A 24687-nucleotide genomic window follows, 5' to 3' on the forward strand; every position below is an offset into this window, starting at 1 on the left:
CTACTTGGGCTATAGGCTTGTTCTGCGCCGTGCAGCCTAGCCCACCGGCACCGATCAAGAGCACTCTCTATACCAAAAACCAACCTCATCTTTCTCGTTGCCTTTTCGCCTCGCCCACACCCACCACTACCACTACCACCTACTAAAGCGCCCAGTTACTATCACCTTCCTAATTTCCCATCCGGTTACCGTTTTACTTCTCACCTTTCACTCTTCCCTCGTCTCTCCTGATCCGGCACGACTGCCATCAGCTTGCTTCAGGACTTAGATTACCGCATTTCTTCCTTGCCTGCACCCCCAATCTTGCGCTCCTAGCCACCCCATCCCATAATTTGTGGCGGTCGCGTTTCGTTTGAGGCTCCCGCTGCTCAACCTCTATCTATCGCCGCCACGATAACCCTCGATTATCATCAGACGACATCGTACCACTACCCGATTCTCCCCTGCAGAAAATGAGGCTTTTCTCTATTCTCTGAAGTCGCCGTCGGTTTGCGCGACCGACTCTCTCCGCACGCCCGTTAACGAACAACTCGAACAACCACCCTGCGACCCACACCAACCTGACACATTCCCACGACTGAGGTGCTTCCCTCTTCCACGCGCCCTCGCTGTCGTCCTTCAAGCCCTTTTCGATTCCTTGAACGGATCTCGATGTCGATGGCTACCATGAATATGGCCGGCATGAATCCTGGCGGCATGGCGCCAGGCGGGCCCGTTGGTGGTGGAATGATCATGATGAACAACGGCAGCCCGGCTACACAAGTCAACATGGCCAACTCTCCAGAACAAGTGAAGGCTCAGTTGAACACGTACATCTACGAGTATTTCTTGAAGCTCGGTCACTATGACCTTGCCCGAAGTCTGCTGCGTGAGGAAAAATTCGAAATCCGTACCAAGCCGCCGGTCAAGCAGAGTCCCGGCCGGCGCAAAGATACCGAAGTTAATGGTGTTGACGGCGACGCCATGGACACCGATGTCAAAGACGATATTCCTGACGATCTCCCCCGCCCCATGCATGTTGGTGACGCGAACACGCCTGGCGTTGGGTTCCTGTTCGAATGGTTTAGCATCTTCTCTGATCTTTTCACTGCGCATCGTTCAAGCAAAATCCAAGGTGGCCATGGTGCGAATATGGGACCCGCGGCTCAATATTTGATGCAACATCAGGTACGATCCTGTCTCAAGCCTTTGCTCATTATAGTCGACTGACTTCTTCCCGCAGAACATGCAACGCATGAGGGAAAACCAGCAAAACCAGAACCTCGCTCGACCTGGCATCATGGCCGCAAATCGATTTGCTATGCAGGCTAATCTCCGCAACAACGTCGTGAACGGGAACAACATGGCCAACAAATTGTGAGTGCACCACTCTTTGATTGTATCCCCAAGCCCCACAAACAAGCTGACAAGTACGTGCAGTACTCCTCAGCAGATGCAGCAACAATACAAACAGGCGCAGATGATCTCGCAGCAACAGCAGCAACAGATGCAGCGAGAACAGGGTGACGTGGACATGAACGGTCGCGCCTCGTCGCCGGCGGAGGGCGAGAATGGTGGGTCGCCGTCCAAGAGACCACGACTCGAAGGTCAACAGTTCAACGGTGGCATGATGCCTAATGTGCGACCAGGAATGCCCAACGTGGCACCTCAGAACATGATGATCCAGAATACCTTCCAGCCCAACATGAATAACCCTCAATTCCGGCAAAACGGGGCCATGCCACAGAAGCCCATGCAGGTAAGTACATGGTCACTCCTCATCGAGTCTATGGCTGACTGTCCCCTGACAGGCTGGGATGGCTAATGGCATGATGAACATGGCCAATGCCGGTTCGCCTATCATGCAGGGCATGAATCCTCAATTCGAAGCGGGGATCCAGATGGATATGTACAACCAGAGGATGCCTGGCCAACAGATGCCAGCCGGTCCGGGCGGAGGGACTGGAAACCATGCTCTTCAAGATTATCAAATGCAGTTGATGCTTCTCGAACAACAGAACAAAAAGAGACTGATGATGGCAAGACAAGAGCAAGACAATGCCGTCAATAGGGATGGTGGCCCAGGCGGACCTATGGTGGGAATGCAACCGGGTGGCATGTCGCCGTCCGGCAGCCGGACGGGCACTTCCCCCAATCCGGTGGATCAGATGAAGCGTACACCCCAGCTAGGAGGTTTGCCTGGTTCGCCTTCGGCGGCAGACATGGCAGGAAGATCGCCTGGCGCAATCAACTTCATGAACGGCATTCAGGGCTCCGACTTCAATCCTAACATGTTTATGAAAGACAATCAAGGCATGGTGCCCGGTGCCCCGAACATGAGACCTCCCACGGCCATGGAAATGCAGGCAAACATGGCGCGTCAACAACAAAGTCGCATGGGTGGCCAGTTCCAAGGTGGCCAGCCAATGGTGCAACAACCATCTCAAGGAGGAGGGCCGCAGCCGATGGGCACGCCTGGGCAGCGGAATGAGATGCCACCACCTCAAGCCCCAGCAGGGAACAATCCCCAACGCAACCAGCCTGGGTCTCCACAGAGCGGCAATGCGCCCCCGACTCCGTCGACAACTAACAAACCGAACCCCAAGAAGAAGGCGAAGGAGGAAGGAACCAAGAAACGCCCAGCCAAGAAGGGTTCGACGGCAGCGGCTCCAGCGTCTTCGGAGAATGAACCCCCTGCGACGCCCACTCCTTCCACTCCTCTCACCCCAGTACACCCTCCAGGTTTCAACAACTCGGCTGGCAAGGGCGGCGCAGCTGGCATGCCGAATCCCAATCAACCTCCGCCGCCAAACCCGGCCATGCCACCCAGCCAGCCACAGATGCACCAACCCGATCTCCAGCAGAACGCTTTCACCGACTTCAATGCAGACCAGAATTTCAATTTGGATTTCAGCAGTTTAGAGAACAGCGATGTTTTGGAGAACTTTGACTTTGACAGTTTCCTCAACACGTCCAACGAGGACACATTCAACTTTGACAACGCCATGGGGATAGGACCAGACTTTGGAGTTGACACAACCAACGAATAGTGGACCGTTGCATGGTGACGCTCTGTATCAATTACTAACTAATGCTTTTGGCGTTCTGATGATCTCTGGCAGCTCACGCATCGGTTGGTGGGCGTGTGCACGAAAAGAGCTCCGGTTTTGGAAATACTTGCTCTGTGGATTACTATACCCGTTGCTCAGACGAAAATGATTTCACTTGCTTGGACATATTTTCACGGGTTGCGATGTAGTTGCATTGGTTTAGGGATGGACAGGGGCCTAATTCCAGTTTCAGTTTTTATTCTGCAGTGGTCTTGTCGTTGACAGAGGTATCGTGATTGCCCTCATGGCCTTCCTGGTCCGGTTTACATCATATGCATTCTGCCTCTCCTGGGAATCCTTTGAAACTCGCAACGGAACTTCCCTCTGCAGTTGACGCTGATAGCGACTTCTGATCAAAGAACAAGGCTAGCACCTTCTGCTGCTTCCGACCCCTTGCTCTTGCGTTGACAGCACCGTGGACCATGGCGACAACAACTACCTGCGGAGCTCGAGAATTCCCCTCGACCGGTCTGTACCGCGTGTGCTGCTCATGATCTGCTGTGTCACCGCGTCACAAACAGAGATTGCTCGTCTCATGTCGCCATGAGGTACCAGAACTGGGACGTGCTCCTCTTTCCTGGGGATTCGAGGACTCCCATCCAGGAGTTCGATACGAGATGTTTCGTGTTGGGACAGAGTGAGTCGCGTACCCTTCGGCTACAACAAGACACACTAACCGGCTCAGACACGGGCTTCTCCTCAGGGGAGGCCACGGCCGAGAAATATCGGAGCAACTTTGAATCAATGACAATGGTTCCCAACGTTGTCTCCTTCATTGCGAGTCTCGAGCGTGGCGCGGCGTTCCGAGTCTCAATCCACAGTTGGGATAAACCCACTCCCTCTCACCTCTTGCTCAGCTACAAGACGCCAGACGAGGCAGTTCTGTTTGCGGCACGGGTGTACATTGACGGAATTCTCGTGGCGTAAGGACGTCAGCAAGTGTTAATTCAGGATTTGGGCTGAGTGAGGTTCACAGTCACCGCACATTTGACGAGAATGTGTGGCCAGAGGTCATTGGTATGACGCTCGCCTCCTTTCGACGTGCGCTTCCTTTGACTAACGGCGTTGCAGGAGATCCAGGTTGTCCTGATCAGTCCCTTGTACACGGAGAAGGCTGACTGTGCAGGCCGCGAGTCTCAATACCTCCAGTTTCCTAAGTTCCACCAAGAACTCATCCGGCAACCCGGCTGGGATGCCAATGAGCTCATGGGCCGAATCAGGGTTGTGATTGCAGAAGGGGTCATGAGAGACAACACTCCCCCTGCTGCTTCAGCTTTTAGGTTTGACCACCTCCGAGACGTCGTCGCCTTCTCTTTCCAGCATGCTCCACAGGGTAAGTGGAAGGAAGACGTTAGTACCGTCCCTTTCTGTCACGCTGAGACATATCAGACATTCTCGAGTACTCAGGGATCGCCTGGCCAAATCCAATGATGTTCGAAAACTCCTCCAGCAAACCACCGCGACCTGTGCCCATCGGCTCTCGAGTCTCTGGCGTTTCAGGCCACGAAGCTCATTCGCACTCACCCCAACGACTGCCTCCAATAGGGTCACGAAGTAAAAGACTGTCGTTGCATGAAAACTATCAAACTTCGTTGGATGCACATCACCACTCGGAGCTTCAGCCCGACTCCATCAGCGACGTTGCCAATGTCGGGGCCTTGAAGAACAAGCCCACCGAGGGTCAGGCCCTCGTCAAGCTGGTGGCGCATGATGATGGGCCCTTTATCTCTCCGCACCAGACCCCAACGTCAATACAGCAGTGGCGTCTGCAATTGAGGTCAAGTAGCCACGACATCTCCATGTCGGATTACACATCCAGCAAGACTGATCGTAGCGTCGTCAACACAGAGATGTCTGGGGTCAGCGTTCCGCGAGCCAACTTCATGAAGCACATGAATGAGGCCAACCTCGAGGAGATCCTACAAGCTTTGAGTCCTAGTCGTCAAGAAGAACTATTCAAAGTTCTCAGCGCCTCGCATAGCCCGGTTTCTGGCATGGGCACTCAGCCACCAGCAAACACCCCCCAGATAACCGACGACTTCAACACTGCCCGTGTCATGCAGCCCGGCGGCGCAAATGATAGCGTCACAGCAAAAGTCTGGCAGGAACCGCGCCAGCGACGCCGGACATGTTCACTAGCCAGTTCGAGGAGTGCTTCGGAGCCAGTGGCTCAGCTGATTAAAGAACATACCAGCCCGCAACAACCCCGGGGACTGAACGCACTTCTTGGCGGAAAGAACCAGTTGTCAGTCGCACCGAGGTCGTTTTCGCTGAGCCTCAATCGCCAGAGATCGGCCTCGAATGGCTCAAAGCGCAAGCGGGACTCGATTTCACCGAGATTGGGTGCAGGGAAGATGCAGGGCACGATTCAGGTCGTGGTCTGTTCTTCGTCCTCGTCTGCGTCAGAAGGGGACCGTGACGAGCAGAGCGAGACGAGGAGCGCCACTTCACCAGGGAAGACTGTTGCTGTTGTAGCAGAGTGAAAGCCGAGGATGACCCGCGAAGTTGTGATAGAACCAACAACATTCGAAAGGTATGATATACATTGGACATCATGAATTAGACAGGGAACAATAACGGAGCTGAAATGGAGAGCACGCGGATCAACGCGGTCCCCTTTGGAAGGCATTGGTACCCGGCCTGGGTAAGCCCGATAGTGACAGTGTAGGGAAGCAGTATGTGCTAGGTACCTAGGTATATGATAACCTGTATATCCCTTGAATGCTGGCTATCTATTCCTCCGTACCCCACAGATTCGGCAACTTGCCCTGCAGATGCAGATGGTGCGTCACGCTTTCGACCGTCTTTGCCCCACGTTCAAAAAACTTTCGCCTCTTGCGCCCTTTGCAAAAGACTGACTCATATTCTCCGCATCCCAAGTCCTGCGTTGAATTCTACATTTGCTCTCACTGTTGGGTGATTGTCATACTGGCCATTCTTTTGTGTCTATATCAGCTCTGGTGACTCCAGGTGAATCTCGGCCAAAGCTTTTGCTACTTATACTCCGCGGAGCTACTCGTCTTTCCCCCCCATACAGTTTGCGAAAACTTGGTTCTCGAATCGTGTTGACTTGGGACTTGCCACTCAACCATGCCTATGTATGTGCGAGTAGCTGTCGGCCTCACAGGACCAGACTAACCTATCTCTTGTCAGGCTTCGGGAGCCCTGGAAAAAGTACCGCAAGTTCAAGCCACTTGACTTGCCTAACCGACAATGGCCCTCAAGGACCAACGACAAGCCGCCCCGGTGGCTGGCCACTGACTTGCGAGACGGAAACCAGAGTCTCGTCGATCCTATGGTACGCAAGCCCCTCCAAACCCTCCCGTTGCGCCGGTATGGAGACTGATGGTGGTTTCAGGACGGTGAACAAAAGCTCCGCTTCTTCAAGATGCTTGTTGAGCTCGGTTACAAGGAAATCGAAGTCTCCTTCCCTTCCGCCTCGCAGACCGACTACGATTTCACGAGATCCCTCGTCGAGACTCCCGGCGTGGTCCCGGACGACGTGTGGTTACAGGTCCTTTCCCCCTGTCGCGAGGACTTCATCCGGCGGACTGTGGAGTCTTTGAGAGGCGCAAAAAAGGCAATTTTACATTTATATCTCGCTACCAGCGAATGCTTTCGCAAGATTGTGTTTGGCATGACTGAAGACGAGACCCTTGCTCTGGCGGTCAAGTGCACCAAGTTTGCTCGGTCCATCACCAAGGATGACCCCAGCCAGGCGGGAACAGAATGGCTTTACGAATTCTCCCCGGAGACCTTCTCAGATACCTCGCCCGAGTTTGCGGTGCGAATTTGTGAGGCGGTGAAGGCCGCGTGGGAGCCCACTGAGGACAGCAAATTGATCTTCAATCTCCCAGCCACGGTCGAAATGGCCACGCCGAATATATTCGCAGACCAGATCGAATACTTTTGCACACATATGACCGAGCGCGAGAAATTTTGTGTCTCTGTGCATCCCCACAATGACCGAGGCTGTGCTGTGGCAGCAGCAGAACTTGCACAAATGGCGGGCGCCGAAAGAGTCGAGGGCACTCTGTTCGGCAATGGAGAACGAACCGGAAACGTCGATCTCGTGACCTTGGCTCTGAACTTGTATACACAGGGTATTTGGCCTAATGTCGACTTCAGCGACATAAACAAGGTCATTCGTGTCTGTGAAGAATCGACGAAGATCCCCGTCAATGAGAGGTGGCCGTACGGTGGCCAGTTGGTTGTTTGTGCCTTCAGTGGCTCACACCAGGACGCCATCAAAAAAGGGTTTAATGTCAGGAAAAAGGAAGGCCTTGGGCCAGAGGATCCGTGGGTCCTCCCCTATCTGCCACTCGATCCTCAAGATATTGGACGTACATACGAAGCAGTGATTAGGGTCAACTCACAGTCTGGTAAAGGGGGCGTGGCCTGGATCATCCAGCGCAGTCTCGAACTCGACCTGCCCCGTGGGTTGCAGATCGCATTCAGCAAGATAGTCCAAAAAGAAGCTGATGCCAAGGGTCGAGAGTTGCTTCCCCGGGAAATTCAGGCTCTGTTCGAAGAGTCGTATCATCTCAAGAAGAACCCAAGATTTACCCTCGTTGACTACAACATCACAGCTGTCCGGACTCCGTCACCGGCTCCTCAGATGAAGAGCTCAGCCGGTCAGCCACCCCAGACCACGGCGCCGGCTCAAAATACCTCGACAGCGAAACGGCAGTTTGCCGGTATCATCGCCATCGACGGTGTTCAACATCCGATTGTGGGGGTGGGCAACGGCGCCATTTCCTCCTTGGCCAACGCTTTGCATTCCTTGGGAATCGACCTTGACGTCGCGGACTACAAGGAACATGCCATTGGTGAGGGCAGAGAAGTCAAAGCTGCCACGTACATCGAGTGTACGGCGAGCAACTCAAACGAGAAAGTATGGGGAGTGGGTATACATGAGGATGTGGTCCAGGCTTCCTTGATTGCGTTGTTAAGTGCGGCAAGCTCGGTATGTCTACTCCGCCACAACGGGCGTCTGTCTGAGAATCTGGAAACATGAAGCTGACATTTTAACTCGCAGTTCTTGACATCACGGGTTTCCACGCCAGTTCCCTTTAAACCCAAGCACTTGAGGCAGTTTTCCGAAGCGGAGCTGGAGGCTTTGGAGCGATTGAATCTCAACGGTCCCGATAGCCCTAACAGCCCGTTAAGAACGTCCGTGACTGCAACAGAGGCAAGTACTACGCCGTCGAAATTGAATATGGAGACGAATCCGAGCAGCGTCGCCGCGCAAAAGATTAACATTGACATGCTGGAGCAAAAGGCTGAAACCATCAACGGGCACGTGGAAAATTCCTAGGCTTGGGGTGTCTCGACTTCGGCAGACGGCCGTTTTCCTGAACTCACAATCCATTTGCATCAAAAACAAAAATGGGGCATCAAGATTGGGTCAATTCTAGTGATGAACATCAAAAAAAGTGGTTTGATTATTATATTGTTTAATCCGAACGCACCTATCCAAAATTGATGAAATCTGATATTGGGCGGTGACCGGTCGGCTAAATGAAATTGGTAATAATAGGGCAGAAAATACCCTGGGGAAGCCGTCCTTCGCAGCACCAAGCAATGTGCACATGCTCGTCATCTCTGGAATTTGACCCTCGGATGTGTTTTGCACCTCACATCTTCCAATCTGTGCCATTCGGCTGCTCATCCAGCCTCTATAAGCAAGGACTAACTGCCTAGGTCTAAGTCGAAAGTAGGGCTGCACTAGGATGGGGGATTCGCCCCCATAGACCCCGAGGAGCGCGCCCAATAGCTTGCATGGGGGTCAGGATCATACCAATAAGACCAATCAACCGCCGCCGGGCTCGGTTGAAGCCGCCCCCAAGTCGGGCTGCCAACACCGAAATGCATCCCCCACGCACGCACGCCCACTCGTCCCAGGGCCCCGTGCAGTGAACCATGACGACGGCCCTGCAGCGGGCTTCGTCCACATCCACGCCTCTCCGCAGCGCCATCAGCCATTCACCCTTTTGCGACTCACGGAACTCTTCCCTTGCGTTGTTCCCATCCATGACAACCCCGAAGACTCTGCCCACATGCTTGGGGGTTGGGTCTCAATTTGGTTTCCAGCTCTCTTTCCTCGAGCCTTGAACCGTCCTCTCTTCCTTTAGACACCTCGTTGTCTGACTTACCTTCGACATTGACGTCCTGCCTTCTACTTTAGCCTCAATTGCTCCCGTGCTCGACCAACTCCAAGCCATAGCTTGTGTCATCTCACCACCTCCTCTATGAGGAGAGAGACCATGGGTATTCCGGAATAGTGGCCTCAATACCTGCATTCGTTGATCGTCGAAGTCGACGGCTCCCTCGAGAAAATCCGTCCTGCTGAACGTTTGATCCGCAATTGACGCGAGACTGGACCTCTGACTACAAAAACCATGGCCTCGGCCGGTCGTCCCTCTTCCGCACGTCGCTTCCTCAAGCCGCTCCTCTATTCTGGTGCCGCCGTCGTTGGGGTTGGCGGCACCATCTTGTACCTCTCCTACCGTCCCATCAACGTTCCTGGTTCCCAGGGCGCCATCGTCCCCATCCCGCGAACTGAAGATGGGACAATAATTCCTCCCAAGTTCCCCTTGATTAAATCCCGCGCCGAACAGATCGCCGACCTGAGGAAGAGTGGTGGACTGGTGGGTGCCGCGCCAGAGACGCCCCTTCGGCAGCAGTTGAGGAATAGTCTAGACCGATTAAGAGGCGCAACGAGCGACGATAGAGACACAACCCTGCCTGCGGAACAAGAAGCTGGGGAACCATACGACCTTCTGGTCATTGGTGGAGGGGCTACAGGTTCTGGCATTGCCCTGGATGCTGCCACGCGTGGCCTCAAGGTCGCCCTTGTCGAGCGCGACGACTTCGCGGCTGGGACAAGTAGCAAGAGCACGAAACTAGTACACGGCGGCGTACGATACCTCGAAAAGGCTTTCTGGGAGCTGGACTACAACCAGTATGCACTGGTTAAAGAGGCCCTGCGTGAGAGGAAATATTTCCTTGATACGGCCCCTCATCTGTCCATGTGGCTCCCCATCATGATTCCTTTGCAGAAATGGTGGCAAGCACCTTACTTTTGGGCAGGTACGAAGCTATACGATTATCTCGCAGGGAGTGAAGGCATCGAAACGAGCTATTTCTTGACCAAGAGCAAGGCCTTGGACGCCTTTCCCATGCTGAAAAAAGAAAATCTGGTGGGAGCCTTGGTATACTATGATGGTGCGCACAATGACAGCCGCATGAACATTTCCATTGCAGCCACGGCTGCGCTGTACGGTGCAACGGTGGTCAACCATATGGAGGTTACAAGTTTGACCAAGGACCGGGATGGCAAGCTGAATGGTGCTGTGGTCCGAGATGTGATTGCCGACAAGAATGGCACACCGACGTCGCCTTTCACTATACGCGCCAAAGGTATCATAAATGCGACCGGGCCTTTTTGCGACTCGATACGGAAGATGGACGACCCAAACGTGCAGGAGATTGTGGCCCCGAGTTCTGGAGTCCATGTGGTGCTCCCCGGATATTACAGCCCACAGAGGAACTCAATGGGTCTGATAGATCCTGCAACATCCGATGGCCGTGTCATCTTCTTTCTACCCTGGCAAGGCAACACGATCGCCGGCACCACCGACGCACCATGCAAGATTACTCAGCATCCGATTGCCGGGGAGGAAGAAATCGGCTGGATTCTGAATGAGATCAAGGGATATCTCTCTCCCGAGATCAACGTCCGGCGCGGGGATGTGCTTGCTGCCTGGTCTGGGATTCGCCCACTGGTCAAAGATCCCAAAGCAAAGAACACTGAGTCACTTGTGCGGAATCACCTTGTGACAGTCGCGTCTTCGGGACTGCTCACATGTGCTGGAGGTAAATGGACAACATATCGTCAAATGGCAGAAGATGCGGTTGACGAAGCCATCAGCCAATTTGGGCTGCGGACAAAACCTCTGACAACTCCGACGAGAATTAGCGGCACCGAGAAGATCGACGATGCTGCCCCGCTCGATGGGAACTGTCAAACACACCAAGTCAGACTTGTTGGCGCTCACGGGTTCTCCAAGACTCTGTTTATCAACCTGATACAGCATTTCGGCCTCGAGACCGAAGTGGCGAAGCACCTCGCAGAGGCGTATGGTGATCGTGCGTGGACGGTGGCGGCGCTTTCAAGCCCGACCAACGAGAGGTACCCAGTCCGAGGAAAGCGTATTTCTGCGCTGTACCCGTTTATAGATGGAGAGGTACGATACGCGGTACGACACGAATTTGCGCAGCGAGCCGTGGATGTGATTGCACGAAGGACCAGATTAGCTTTCCTCAACGCCCAGGCTGCGTTGGAAGCGTTGCCTAAGGTTATCGACTTGATGGCCGAAGAGTTAAAGTGGGACAGTAAGAGGAGAGAGCTCGAGTGGAAGGAAAGCGTCGCTTTCCTAGCCTCAATGGGCCTTCCAAGAAGCAAGTTAAATGTCACCAGGAAAGATGTTGAAAGTGGCAAAGCTGGATTTGCAGACGAATATGAGAGGAAGCTATATTCAAGATACGGTAAGTCCAGCTGTTGTCTGGCAACGACCCTGGACAGATGCTAACAGAGAGTTCAGATGGTCCAGCGGACACGCTCGAGAGTGACTCGAAACTGAGACCCGGCCAAAATCCGGTCCTAGGACAAGATTCGCCCGCCAACAAGTAGCTTTCTCTTCCCCTGGATATCCAGTCTGAACGACATCTTATCCGATGTTGGTATCTTCTGAGGATCTCCACGCCGTTCGTCGCCCTTTTGGCCCCGGGAATCTTGTCAGTCATGCCGAATGTATCAGTGATGAATAAAGCCGGTTCACGCAGAAGGATAGCCACTCAACAGAGCATGCTTTTAAGGATAGGCCTTGACGATCAGCAAAACAATGTCCGGACCTGCGGCAGCTCTCGGTGGCTCCTGCCTCCGACACGGTGTGAGGTCCTCACGTCGAGGCCTACAAGAAGGCAAGCAATCCTTCGTTCGTTTCGCCTCTTTCCTGGAATCTTCTCTGCGCAGGTCCCTTATCCTTTAGCAACATATCCATTCGTGGGAGCAGAGCCGTCATCAATTCCATATCCTTCGCCTGAGCGGTGCGGCTACTCTCCACACATCCTCAGGAACACCGCGCTGTCTCCAGCACTGCATTGACCCTAAAACACCATCAACTATGGACGTTTCTCGCCGAACGTCGGGCTCCGACGCCCGGGCCGGCGACAACAGTCCCCCCATCAGTGACGACACGTTGGTCTCCAACGACCATGACAACATCGAGAGTGCTCCTAAGAATGGGAGCATGGAGCAAGAGAAACAAATTGATCCCATGGCTAGTCGGATCGACGGCGGGGTGGAATACAAGAGCATGGTGTGGTGGCAGGCTGGAATGGTCATGGTTGCTGAAACCATCTCTCTTGGCATCCTCTCCCTGCCGGCCGCGATGGCGACATTGGGCATCGTCCCAGGTCTCATTCTCCTTATCTTGCTAGGGGCGATGGCTTCATATACCGGGTTTGTCATCGGACAGTTTAAGAGGCAATACCCGCACATTCACTCGATGGCTTGCGCCGGCGGAGTGTTGTTTGGCAAATGGGGAAACCGAATCCTCGGCTGGGGCCAATTTTTATTCTACGTCTTTATCATGGGCAGTCACATCTTGACCTTCTCCATCATGATGAACGCCATCACCGACCACGGAGCCTGCACCATTGTCTGGATGGTGATCGGCACCATTATGAGCCTCGTCTTCACGCTCCCACGGACCTTGAAACACCTTTCCTACTACTCGATTGCCAGCTTCATCAGCATCATTGGGGCCGTCATGATCACCATGATCGGGGTTTCGATCACGAAGCCAGGTGCCGGACCAGATGGAGTCCTCCACGTTCGACTGTGGCCGCGACCCGATCTCAGCTTCAAAGACGGATTCAACGCCGTGTCCAACATGGTCTTTGCGTATGCCGGCCATGTCGCCTTCTTCACCTTCATCTCCGAGTTGAGGAACCCTCACGACTTTCCCAAGGCCCTTGCGTTCCTGCAGTGCAGCGACATTTCCATGTACATAATAACGGCCGTGGTGGTGTATTATTATGCTGGAGACAATGTGGCTAGCCCGGCATTGGACAGTGCGAGCACCGTGGTCAAGAAGATTGCGTATGGGGTGGCCATTGCGACGATTGTCATTGCCGGGGTGGTCAACGGGCACGTGGGGGCCAAGTTCCTGTACGTCCGACTACTACATGACCGGGAGGACGATCTGCTGCACCAGAAGACGTGGAAATCATATGGGGTGTGGTTTGCTATCGTTAGTATTTCGTGGCTGGGGGCGTGGCTCATTGCTGAAGCTGTGCCCGTGTTCAACCACCTATTGGGCTTGACGTCGGCCTTGTTTGCATCTTGGTTCACCTTCGGACTGTCGGGCATGTTCTGGATGCATATGAATCTCAACGGCAGATGGACTTATGGCAAGGCTTTTCTCTTTGTTCTCAATTGTGTCAATATTATGGTTGCTGCTATTTTATTCGGGGTGGGAACATACGCCAGCATCTCGGCCATGGTGGAAACTGGGGCCACCAACAAGCCATTTTCGTGTGCCAACAATGCAGGCGGGCATTAGGCCAGGACCGAGGGCGTGTTGGTCGTCGAGACACTGGTGGTACCTCTATCGAACCCCCTTACAGCGCGCTCCTCTAGCTATTGATAGAAATTGACCGTGGTCCTGCCGGGGGGGTTGGGTACTTTGACGGCTCTGTTGAGTACCGGTTTTTCATATTTTGTTCTGTTTTGCAGCTCCAGGAGCAACCGGCAGTTGGGTGCGGCTCATGGATAGCAAAGAGGCCCATGGTCACGGTGTGTGTCATTTCCCCGCCGTTTTGTTGCTGCTTGCAAAATGGCAGGATCGGATGAGGGTGACGACGGAAGTGGGAAGGAAACAGGAGAAGATATAGCTATCATATCAGAGCACTGAATATTTCGGCTCTGCCAGCATTCCAATACTAGACATATCTATCTCGTCTTGAATTTTGAATGTTGGACATTGATGTTGCGAGACGGGCTGTTGCCCCCCAAATTTGGCCCAATACCCGCTTCCAATCTTTCTTCTGAGGATCAAGCCTGGCCTACGGCAATACTCGTATGTACAGGTACATACAATGTGAGTGATGGAAACAAAGATCTCATGATGCCAGATCGTATTGGGCGAAGCGGGAGATGTCGATGGGGGTCAGTCGCTCAACTGCCGAAAACTGCACCCGCGTGGACGCCTCTTCGTACAACGGTCAAAGACTGTTGGCTGTCGGGGTCAAACAGCGGCTTCTCTGGCCCCAAATGACACTTGCTAAGGAACATTCCGAGGTCTCTACTGCGGTGGTGCACTGAACCAAGAGGTGCGTTTTGCTTGTCCCGACAGATGATTAGGGATCAGATCCATTGTTGCCAAAGGCAGATGGGTGACCAACTACAAAATGCTTTTCCGCTGTGTGGCGCCCAGGAGGTACTTCGGTACCTTGGCCCGGTAAGGAATTGCTCGCCCATACCAACGGCAGTGATGGGACGAGATATAGAAAATATATCACCACCGACGCCTGTTGAACTGTCTGATTGTCTCTGTCTCATTCCCTCATCTGCACTCCTGCACCAGGACTTGATCTGTCTGGATACCAGGTTCCATCTCATCAGCTTTTACGACCTGCAACATCTCTACGACAGATTCTCACAAGCAGCAAACTCGGTCTCTTGTTGGAGGACCGACGGCGAAGCTCGACCTTTGGCGATTGACTATCACACCCAACACGGTGTCCCGTTGTCTACAAGACTGGGGAAACTAGGCTGTCCGACTGTCAAACACATTCGGACCATTCCGAGACCTCCAATTACGTCATTCAAGCCCCTGATCTCGAGAGCCTTATACCGGTATATACACTCAGGAAGCAGTAAAGTGAAAGCGGGAATATACCATGGGTAAAGTTCAACTTCATGTCTGCATTGTCGGTGCAGGGCTTGGAGGATTGGCTGCTGCAATTTCAATTGCCAGGACTGGCCACAAAGTGACGATTCTGGAACAGGCCCCGGCCTTGGGAGAGGTAAGCTGAACTATCCATTCATCCAATAACAGTCCAAGAATATCGTCCGCTCATGCCATTTCCATTCAGGTCGGCGCAGGCATTCAGATCCCACCCAACAGCACTCGTATTCTGTCTCGCTGGGGCCTCCTCCCAGCCATTGAGAAGGTGTCGGTGCGCCCACAAAACTTCATCTTGCGCTCCTACCGCGATGGCAAGGTCTTGTCCAACCAGCCTCTCGTCTCCCACTGCGAATCCGTCTATGGGTATCCTTACCTCCACATCCACCGCGCCGACTACCACAAGATCCTCGTCGAGGAAGCAGAGCGTCAGGGCGTTGAAATTCTCCTGGACAGCTTCGTGACGGGCATCGATTTCAACCTCCCAGCCGTGCACATAAAGAACCGGTCCGAGCCCTTTCCCGCAGATCTCATTATCGGTGCAGACGGGCTCAAATCCGTCTGTCGAGAAGCACTCCTTGGACGTCCCGATCCGCCTCATCTCACTGGGGATCTGGCTTACCGGATCGTCGTCCCCGCCGAGGCGATGAAGTCTCACCCCCTGCTCCGCGACCTCGTCGCAGTGCCCAACATCAATTACTGGATGGGTCCCGACTCCCATGTGGTTTCGTACCTCCTGAAGGGTGGAAACCTATACAACATCGTGATTGCGTGCCCGGACAACCTGCCCGAGTTCATCAACCAGCAAAAGGCTGACCTGAATGAGATGCACGCTCTCTTTACGAACTGGGATCCGCAGCTGCGAGCGTTGCTGGAGCTATGCAAGGACACGAGCAAATGGCGCCTGCAGAATTCGCTTGAGATGCCCACCTGGAGCCACCCGAGCGGCCATTTCACCCTGCTGGGCGATGCCTGCCACGCCACCCTGCCGTACCTCGCCCAGGGCGCCGCGCAGGCCGTCGAGGACGGCGCCGTGCTGGGCCACCTGTTCGAGAAGATCGAGTCCCGGTCGCAGGTTCCCGACCTGCTGACCATCTACGAGAGCGTGCGCAAGCCCCGCACCACGCGCGTGGTCAGCGGCGCGTCGCAGGCCGGCCGAGACATCTTCCACCTCCACGACGGGCCGCGCCAGCGCGAGCGCGACCGCCAGCTGCTCGCGTGGCAGGACGAACCCTTCGAGGGCTACCAGAACCGCTGGCGCGACCCCGTCTTCCAGAAGTTCCTGTTCGGTTATGACTGCCAGGAGGTCGTCGACGACGCCTGGGCCCGCTACCTGCAGGGCCGCTACCCCGGGACCATGGGCCGGTTTGCGCCCGGTGCGCATGCGGATGCGGATACCGAGGCCGAAGATGCCGCTCGCGAGCTGGACGAGTTGAGGCGGGCCCAGAGGACGCTCAGTGGCACCACGGTGGCCGATGCAGACCAGGCGAGACTGTAAGGGGTCCGTCTATGCATGTCGTGTGTTTGACATGCGGACTTCGTGGCCAGAAATCAGGAGGAGAATCGGAACATTGCTTTATATACACTCGACTTCGACCTTGTTGTATGTATGTATAGCATGACACCGTTCCAGTAGGAGTACGTATGATATAAAATATGTACATGGGACATGGGGTGTACATCCATTCCATCGCATGGCAGAGTGAGGGATGTATTTTAGAAAAGAAATCCAATGAATGAATGACTGAATGACACGGGATTCTTTCGGGGCTTGGAACTTTTTGCTTTCCCTACCTAGTGGCCCATACATATCCATCCTCCTCTTCTTCTTCTTGTGCAACGGGAATGATGAAGTCCAAAGCAGGGGGAGGGAGGGAGATCTCCACGTCTCCCACTTCGATTGCGCCTCTCTTTCTTCCCTGTGGTCTGTCTGTGGCGGCTGCGAGAAGGAAAGATGGGGTGATGAGAAGGGGGGAGGGAACAGGAAAAACGAGCCAGCGAGCAAGCTATGACGGCTTTTTGACCAGGCTGGTAATGCTGTGCTGTGCGGTGCTGTGCTGTGTGCTGGCTTCCCGGGTGGCGGAGAGAGGGTTCGGGAGATAATAATAGGTAACCCGGATAGATGGATATGAGGCCCGTCGGCTGATCAATTCAAGACATTCGAGGCAGCAAGCAGTACACACCTCCTCCATCAATCTTCCCTCTCTAGGCTAGTCGTTACAAACAGACATGCAGATAGACAGACTCTCACTGTGGGTGTGGGTGTGGGTGTCTGGGATGCATCGATGCGTCTGACTGCACTGTGTCGTTTTGTTTTCCTCGTCTCTTCGGACTGGAGATCAGACACACAAACACACACACACACACACACAATCAGGTTGCGCATATACGTGTATATATATAGATGTTTATTTGTGTGTCTCTTTTTTGTGAGAATTTCTCTCAATGTGTACCCCTCCCCTAATCAACTCTCCCGGAACGGATTGGACGTGTGGATCTCCCTCCACAGCCGCTGCCCGTCGGTGTCGCTCGTGCTGGGGAACCAGAGGAAGTTGAGCAGCTGGTCCTTCAAGCGCTGCCAGCTCAAGATCTGCATCCGGTGCACGAGGCGCTCGAGGACGGAAATGTACCACGTCTTCTCGGCCTCGCTGTCCGGGTGGGCCGTGGATGCCAGGAGGCCCATGAACGTGATCCACAGCATCAGCGACGCGGCTTCCCGCCACTTACTCCCTTCGTGGTGGCCGCCATCGCCACTCGACGTGGTGGCTATGAGATGCTGCTTGATCCGCGAGGCGAGCTTGGCGAAGAGCGCTCCCGCACGGGGGATGGGGAAGATGCTGGTCAGGCTGTACACGACCCCGGCGCACCAGGTGGCTTGTCGAAGTGGGTAAATTTGGTCGCCGGACGTGGTCTCGTCCCTCGGGCTCGAGTACAACGACATTAAGCTGTGCTGGACAAAGTTCCTTTGGTCCGCGAGTATCAACACGCTCTGGGCTTGCGGCCGACCCATGATATAATCGTCGACCGCGAGCAGATACGTCGAAAGCTGCAGGACGACGACGTAGAGTTCCTGCGCCGTTTCTGACGGAAGAACGTTGTAGAGCGTCCGAAAGCCTGTGCCGAGCTGGGCTAGAGGATGTCCTGGCCTGTGGACGGTGGCTAGGGTGCTCTCCGGAGACTCTCCGATTGGCACAAAGCGCAAGGCCGGTCTTTGCAGCGATCGGGATGCCAGAATCAATTCCCCACTAGGTGTGATCAGACAGGTAAGCAACAACAGCTAATAAGATAAGCAAGGGGCAAAGCAAGGTGTGGAGAAAAGGCTATCGTGCGTGTGATGGGTATTTTCTTACTAGCTGAGCATTGCCGCCAACCCCGGGGCCCGGATCTCGTCAACACCTCCCCGCATGGCCAGCATCTTTGCCAAACCGTGGACGTGCATGTGCACGGGATCTAGTCGACCTGAGTATAAATCCAGGCCCTGCATGGAATTCAGTGGACCCTGTGAGGGTGACCGGGGTGCTTGTTCGCTGCCGGGTGTCGACCTGACACCATGAAATGCCAATGCCAGCACGGCAAGAATACTCTCGTCGGAACATCGGGTGGAAACATTATTGAATCGTCTATTGACCTCCACCACCACCATCGAATAGCAGTACCATTTGGCCCTTTGACTAACGGGGTTGAGGCCCGAAGCTTCGGTGACCGACAGCCTGGCTAATTGGCTGTAGCACAGAGCATGGAACAAGACGCTGTTATTCATGTACCAGGATATCCAATGGCGGATGTAGGTGCTCGCTTCCAAGCGATCAGGATCTGGGAGGAACATGGTATTGAAGTAGTGGTTGACTGGTAGCAGAGCATTGTAAAAGTTAGATCCAGGGTCGCTCCGCCACTGGGCCGCATGTTGCATATTGGCATCAGAGTAATGGGAGATCTAGCGGGCTTACCTTGGGCAATAACAGGCGTAGCTATCTCTTTTGGCAGCCGCGATGGATAGCTCGTAAATGGGTCAATATCCCCCGCAGCCACTGTACGCAGAGGGTTGGGGGCAGGATATGATCTAGTGATGCTCGGCCTTCTAGATCGCACGACTTGTCGAGAGCCTGAGGGACCACCAGTTTCCCCGAAGTGGGTAATATCTTTATCCTGCTCGTCATTTGAACGCGACGCTAGTCCGGTATTTGCCCCGCGGGGTTGCTGTACGCCGGGGCGCCGGCCGGAGCCAATCTGCGAACTGCCCTCTTGCCTCGAGTGTTTGCCCTGCCTGATCTTGGCCCACGAGGCGCGAGAAGCGTGGGCTCGAATTAATGATTTAATCTCGCTTCTCGCTTGGGATGAGTCGGGTCTTGCGGTCACGAACTGAACCTTTGGCTCAGCTTGATCCTTCGCCGTGGTTGGGTCGCCTCCCTCGGTCTGGCTTGCCATGATTAGATGGCAGCCGGGGTTCGTGCATTGTGGTTGGGGCGGAAAAGACTCCTTCTGTCGAGCTTATTGGTCCGACAGGATCTGTTTCAATGCTGCAAGGATTGGCCAGGCTGAAAGGGGGATAAATTGTGGCGAATGGTAGCAGGAGTCTTCCCTGGAAGAAGTGAGGGTGATGGGCAAGATCATGGCCGGGTGAGAGTAAGGAGGAGGGCCTTGTTTGGAGGAGGAGAATTGCTTGAGAGCCCGCCAATGACTAATCGGGTGCACTAGCCGAATGCGGAAGTTGGATTTTAGCGTGGACCTAGCCAGAATCGGCGTTATCCACATTGGTATAGTTCGTATGCACTGCTAGATGCTTTCCCACGATATCAGTCTCAATGGCACCGTGGAAATCCATTGCAATGCACTACTAACCGACTTGAAGTTCTTTACAACAGAATCGCTTATCTAAAAATGTCCCTTGGTGATTCGGGCCCGCACATTGCTGCGTACGTTGGTTCCTCTTTTAGGATAGCTTCTTGCCCTGAGACACATCGAAACGACCATCATACTCACTTTTAGTTACACATAATCTGATAGTCAACCATCTACTAGATCATTAGGCACTGCAAGTATATCTGAGAGATCTTGAACGATTGCAAAGGGTATTTATTCCCAAGGACCCATTCTTGGGACATGCTTGCTTCAGGACAAGACATCACATGTGACGACTTCTGGAGAGATTGAGAGCCCAGAAACCTAATCTAGTCGCCGTGGCTACAATGAGTCCCAGTGAGTTGCTCTGCAGTCTTTTGGATCTATACTTTCGAGGTTATGGCATGGTGTGTACTTCCAAACGAAAACTAACATGAAACGCCATAAGACACGTCTCGCCGAGAAGCCACGTCATTCCCTTCAGTTGCCCCACGAGTTGAGAGCAACACACTTACAGTCTCTGATAGTGGTGACCCACCAGGTAAGATGCAAGTTGGTGAGACGGCAGAGGTGCGAGAGGTATGATCGGATCTGCCGCGTCAACCTTCACAGAGCTCCTGCTAAAAGTTTTCTCAAGCGCCGGAGAGTTCAAAATCGCCTCGCCCAGCAAGCTTTCCGCGCCCGCCAAAAGATCAGGGTCGAGGCGCTGGAAAGCGAATGGGCACGGTTGCGACGACTGCACGAGGACCTGAACGAGGCTTGCTCGCAACAGGCCACGGAGATCAAGCAGCTACAATCGCGAGTCGAGGAATTGCTGCGGGACATTGAAGTGCTGAAGGCGACTCAGGAATTTGAGAGGAATTGGTCTTCACCCCCGACGACGCCAGAACAACAGTATCGCCTGGCAAGTGTGCTGACGGTGGCTGAGGCCGAACTACGAAATTTCTTCATCGAGGGTGGGATTTCGGACTTTCCAGAGTTTCCAGAATCGTTTAGATCACATTACTCTATCTAGACCATAGTCTTAAGTCCCTGGGTTTGGGGGGAAAACCCCTTCAAGAGGTCAGCTTGAGCAGATAAGCATCCTTGAGATGAGTTGCAGGACCCTTGTTTCGCGTACACAATCTGGTTCGGGTCGGAATACCCTGGCGTTCTGTCCTGCTCTCCATACAACCTGAATACACGCGTTCAACAAAATCTACATTATGCAACGTGATGATTGATTCCTATTATGTTGATGCCTCCTCTGGCCTATCGCCCCCATGCTGAACCGCCTTCCAAATATCGACGCCGTCAGGATCGCTCGTCCGCGGATGCCACAAGAACGACTGTAACAAAACCTTCAGGTCCTTCCATGCCGCCATGTCGAACTCTTCCAACACTTCCATAATGCGTAGCAGAAACCAAGGACGATCAGGCAGTCCTATCGAGCCCATCGCCCCCATGACCAGAATCCACAAGTGCAACTTCAGCCTTTCAGGTTCAAAGCCCTTCCACTCGGTCGCCTGCAGCGCACGCTTGAGTTTGTCGGTCAAGGTCTCAAAGGGCCCCACCACGGGCGGAACGGGGAACACTACGATAAAAGAGTATATGATGCACGCTAACCGACAAGTCTCGTACTGCACCTCATCTACAGTGATGTTCGTGGCGGCGACGAGCTCCTCCGCCGGCCGCAGGGACATCAACTTGTGCTGGACGAAGTTTCTCTGGTCGATGATCTCCGGCGATGTCAGCGGGATCCACCTCCCACTCGCGTGGTTCTCGACCACGACCGTAAAGTCGCAGACGTCACCGATGACTGTCAGCAAATCCTCGAGGTAGCTCGGCGTAGATGCATTTGAAGCCCAAACTTGCCAGAAACTCGTGCCCAGCGGGCCTAGGTCGGCAGCAACGGCATTGCGCTCATGGTTGGTTATGGCGAGACGACCGTCTTCGCGGACGAACGACACTGTGAGAGATATAAAGGGAAATATGGGTCTGCTGATGTTCCGGCACGCGCCCATGATGCCGCAGCTGTGGGTTCAGTAACAGCACAAGTCAACATTTAGACCTCGGAATAAATCTCACAGAAATGTGCAACTGTGGGAATCGGGGCGGGCACATAGAGCGAAGATGCCTTACCAAGAAACTATCGGAGCGATCCCGGGTGTCTTGATCTTGCGCAAATCCCCAAGAAGCTCCACCATTTTGATCAGGCCAAGGACATGCTCGATGACAATCTCCATCCTGAGATAGATATGAATTGACTGTAGCTCTCTCAAGAAGGACTGCCGCGGATAACTCTGCCCGGATCTTGTCCGATCTTCTCGGCCAGAGTACGCAAGCACCAGGACGGCCCAGATATTGGAATCTGTCAATGCTCCCTTGGGATCGCTGAGTTCCCGGTTCAGATGGCGGATTGCTTCTGTGCCAACCATCAACTCCGTGGCTGTTGGGTTGCTGATGCCCTGTTGAATTCGGTCGTGCACCATGACCGCAAAGATCATGGCGTGCAGTTGTGCTGGATGCTGCGACAGTGACGCCATAACATTGCTGGCGAAGGTTCTGCCATCCTTCCCCGCCAGGGCGGCTTTGGATACCAGCCTCGCGAGCACCTCAGGGACTGGGGACACAAATCAGTCAGCACCGCCGGGGAGGCTCCTACCCAATAATATACACGATGTCTCAGGATCACTAACGGTTATGTAAGTGTCGTTTAACCAGCCCATTCGGAAGTTCCGAGGGAAGAAGGGAATAGGGCTTGTCAGCATCAGGCTCCAGCCATACCGACGGAGTTTGAGAGTATTTCAGCACAGCCAAGGCCTCTTTGTGCTCGTCTTTCCTAGTTACGGCCTTCTTCGAAGACACTGTCCGAGATTTCCGTCCCTTCTCACGCTTGGCGTCAGGCTGTGGCGGGGTAACAGCAGGTTTTGAGCCAGCTGTCCTGGATACCAACGTGTCTTGTTGCCCGTTGTGACAATTCTCTCGATTGCGCTGCTCCTCCTGCTCGTATTGCTCGTTTTCCTTCGTATCGTGTGCGGGCCCTTCCCGGGGGTTTGGGAGATCTGATTGGGCGCGAACAGCGAGGGAGTCTTCCCACGGCGCGGGTTGAGGCTGAATTTGTACCATCTTACCGTTTGCCCTTTTCAGAAACCATAGAAGTGGTTCTGATTTGCACACAGAGATCGCATACACGAAGAAAAGTCCACGGGCGGTGCTGTGTCGCATGAGAAGATACGATGGCTTCCTCGATAATCTGAAGTGTCGTTAAGTAAGGTTTGAACTACACCTAATAGGGCGTGGATAGGTGTGATTCGCCGTTGGGTTCTTGCTGTATTTGGACTAGTCATAAAATCCAACTTCCTTTCAGGGAATTCCGGACTAAGCGCATATGGAAGACGCCGAGGCACTGCAAGTAGAATGCAATAGGCCAGACGCAACTAATATGACTGTGTTTTGGGCCGAGTTGAGACGCTATGTCTCAACGGTAAGGGCCATATACATGCTCCGTGCCATTTTGAACCATTGCCTGGTTAATAAGCTGTCTGCGGCGGCCTCGCCGATATACTTGTGCAGAGGTCATCCAAGCGACCCGCAACCTCTACTCAGCAGCCAGATAATGGTTGGTCTCTGCGAACAATTTCTGCGAACAATTTCTCCGGGTTTTAAATTTCGATCCGTAGCTGTTGCATTGCATTGCATCCACATGGGCCTCGCATCTTCCCTAGGACTCGAAGGAGTTTCGATCTCGATGTTATTGCCTGGACATGCTTGGTTGCTCTGGTCGTACACTCATGTTGGTCGCCATGGGTGGTAAAATGACCGAGGACCAAAGCAGTCATGACTCTTCCGGGTGACAATGCACCGCCGTATGGTGTTCCTGGGGTTTGCATGTGCCTGAGTATCTCTCCTGGGCGCTTTGTCCAACGGGCTGAGACCTGCATTGGGATTTGTGAAAGGGGACTGCCGACCCATTGATGCCATGACTTGCTGCGATATCGCAAAGAGGCAGGTATTTGGAGGAAGCGGGGAGGATTACGTGACCGCGATTTTGATGTGTGAACCGCCCTAAGCATTGTGTTATTGACATCTATCAACAGGAGACCAGACTTGATAGGCACGGCACCGGAGTTATCTGCAGCAATTCGCGAATTTCATTGTCGGGCTTGCGACCATTGTATGCAGTTTCACCAAGCTGTGTTAGCGCAGTAATAATAACAAATCCAGAAGCGACCAAGTCACTGGATTGCTCGCATTGAGTTATCCAGTTGTCCAGCGATTGCGAAATGTTGATACCTGATATCCAGATCTGCAAAGATAGGCCGCAAGATAGAAAAGAGCATGGAGTGAGTGATTTCTTGAACAGAGTGGCAGTCGCAGGGCTTAGGCAAATGAGCTTTCATGACAGTGCTAGGCACAAAGCGGTGGTCGCTTTCAGAATGTGCGCCAGCTCCTACCATTGGCCATCCCTGTCTCTAGTTGGCTCGTGAAACTGGAGCGCGAGCACCAGCTGAAAAGCTCGGCATTGTTCAGCCCTGGAGTCGACACGCGTTGGAGGACAAGCCAGCCTCGGTAAATCGACCTATGCCCGTCCAAACCAGCCACCGATGGAAGAGGACGTGGGAAATGATAGGACTGCGAAAGGCCATAGCAATGAGCTTTTGACAATCTCATGCACAGAAAAGGATCCGCTGGAAAAAAGCGCGGTGCAAGAATAGCGTCGCCGCGGTGGCTGGCATTGGCAGTCTCGTGGTGGTGCAGCTCAGCCTCAGCCTCAGCTGGAGGTTTTTCTGTTTGCGATACTG

General features: G+C 53.8%; 9 protein-coding genes across 9 annotated transcripts; 7 read left to right on the forward strand and 2 right to left on the reverse strand.

The window, feature by feature from the left end:
• Positions 1–666: 666 nt before the first annotated feature.
• Positions 667–3029, forward strand: AYL99_08321 (hypothetical protein; the record flags this gene model as incomplete). The annotated part of the gene is made up of 4 exons (XM_018839829.1): positions 667–1167; positions 1223–1356; positions 1420–1738; positions 1791–3029. The coding sequence occupies 4 exons, from the start codon at positions 667–669 to the stop codon at positions 3027–3029; spliced, it is 2193 nt and encodes a 730-aa protein (XP_018690950.1).
• Positions 3030–3632: 603 nt separating this feature from the next.
• Positions 3633–5572, forward strand: AYL99_08322 (hypothetical protein; the record flags this gene model as incomplete). The annotated part of the gene is made up of 5 exons (XM_018839830.1): positions 3633–3726; positions 3775–4012; positions 4066–4099; positions 4161–4422; positions 4479–5572. The coding sequence occupies 5 exons, from the start codon at positions 3633–3635 to the stop codon at positions 5570–5572; spliced, it is 1722 nt and encodes a 573-aa protein (XP_018690951.1).
• A 607-nt stretch (positions 5573–6179) lies between these two features.
• AYL99_08323 (2-isopropylmalate synthase) lies at positions 6180–8406 on the forward strand (the record flags this gene model as incomplete). The annotated part of the gene is made up of 4 exons (XM_018839831.1): positions 6180–6187; positions 6243–6387; positions 6448–8055; positions 8128–8406. 4 exons carry the CDS (start codon positions 6180–6182, stop codon positions 8404–8406), a joined length of 2040 nt encoding a protein of 679 aa, XP_018690952.1.
• A 1084-nt stretch (positions 8407–9490) lies between these two features.
• On the forward strand, positions 9491–11784 carry AYL99_08324 (hypothetical protein; the record flags this gene model as incomplete). Its single annotated transcript, XM_018839832.1, has 2 exons — positions 9491–11639; positions 11696–11784. The coding sequence occupies 2 exons, from the start codon at positions 9491–9493 to the stop codon at positions 11782–11784; spliced, it is 2238 nt and encodes a 745-aa protein (XP_018690953.1).
• A 493-nt stretch (positions 11785–12277) lies between these two features.
• AYL99_08325 (hypothetical protein) lies at positions 12278–13720 on the forward strand (the record flags this gene model as incomplete). Its single annotated transcript, XM_018839833.1, has 1 exon — positions 12278–13720. The coding sequence occupies one exon, from the start codon at positions 12278–12280 to the stop codon at positions 13718–13720; it is 1443 nt and encodes a 480-aa protein (XP_018690954.1).
• Positions 13721–15059: 1339 nt separating this feature from the next.
• AYL99_08326 (hypothetical protein) lies at positions 15060–16562 on the forward strand (the record flags this gene model as incomplete). The annotated part of the gene is made up of 2 exons (XM_018839834.1): positions 15060–15185; positions 15255–16562. 2 exons carry the CDS (start codon positions 15060–15062, stop codon positions 16560–16562), a joined length of 1434 nt encoding a protein of 477 aa, XP_018690955.1.
• A 966-nt stretch (positions 16563–17528) lies between these two features.
• AYL99_08327 (hypothetical protein) lies at positions 17529–19489 on the reverse strand (the record flags this gene model as incomplete). Its single annotated transcript, XM_018839835.1, has 3 exons — positions 17529–18309; positions 18415–18910; positions 19012–19489. The coding sequence occupies 3 exons, from the start codon at positions 19487–19489 to the stop codon at positions 17529–17531; spliced, it is 1755 nt and encodes a 584-aa protein (XP_018690956.1).
• A 960-nt stretch (positions 19490–20449) lies between these two features.
• AYL99_08328 (hypothetical protein) lies at positions 20450–20918 on the forward strand (the record flags this gene model as incomplete). Its single annotated transcript, XM_018839836.1, has 2 exons — positions 20450–20482; positions 20541–20918. The coding sequence occupies 2 exons, from the start codon at positions 20450–20452 to the stop codon at positions 20916–20918; spliced, it is 411 nt and encodes a 136-aa protein (XP_018690957.1).
• Positions 20919–21132: 214 nt separating this feature from the next.
• AYL99_08329 (hypothetical protein) lies at positions 21133–23011 on the reverse strand (the record flags this gene model as incomplete). Its single annotated transcript, XM_018839837.1, has 3 exons — positions 21133–21916; positions 22025–22505; positions 22582–23011. 3 exons carry the CDS (start codon positions 23009–23011, stop codon positions 21133–21135), a joined length of 1695 nt encoding a protein of 564 aa, XP_018690958.1.
• Positions 23012–24687: the final 1676 nt, after the last annotated feature.

This window comes from Fonsecaea erecta (genome assembly GCF_001651985.1).
Source record: "Fonsecaea erecta strain CBS 125763 chromosome Unknown Scaff7, whole genome shotgun sequence".
Lineage (NCBI taxonomy): Eukaryota > Fungi > Ascomycota > Eurotiomycetes > Chaetothyriales > Herpotrichiellaceae > Fonsecaea > Fonsecaea erecta.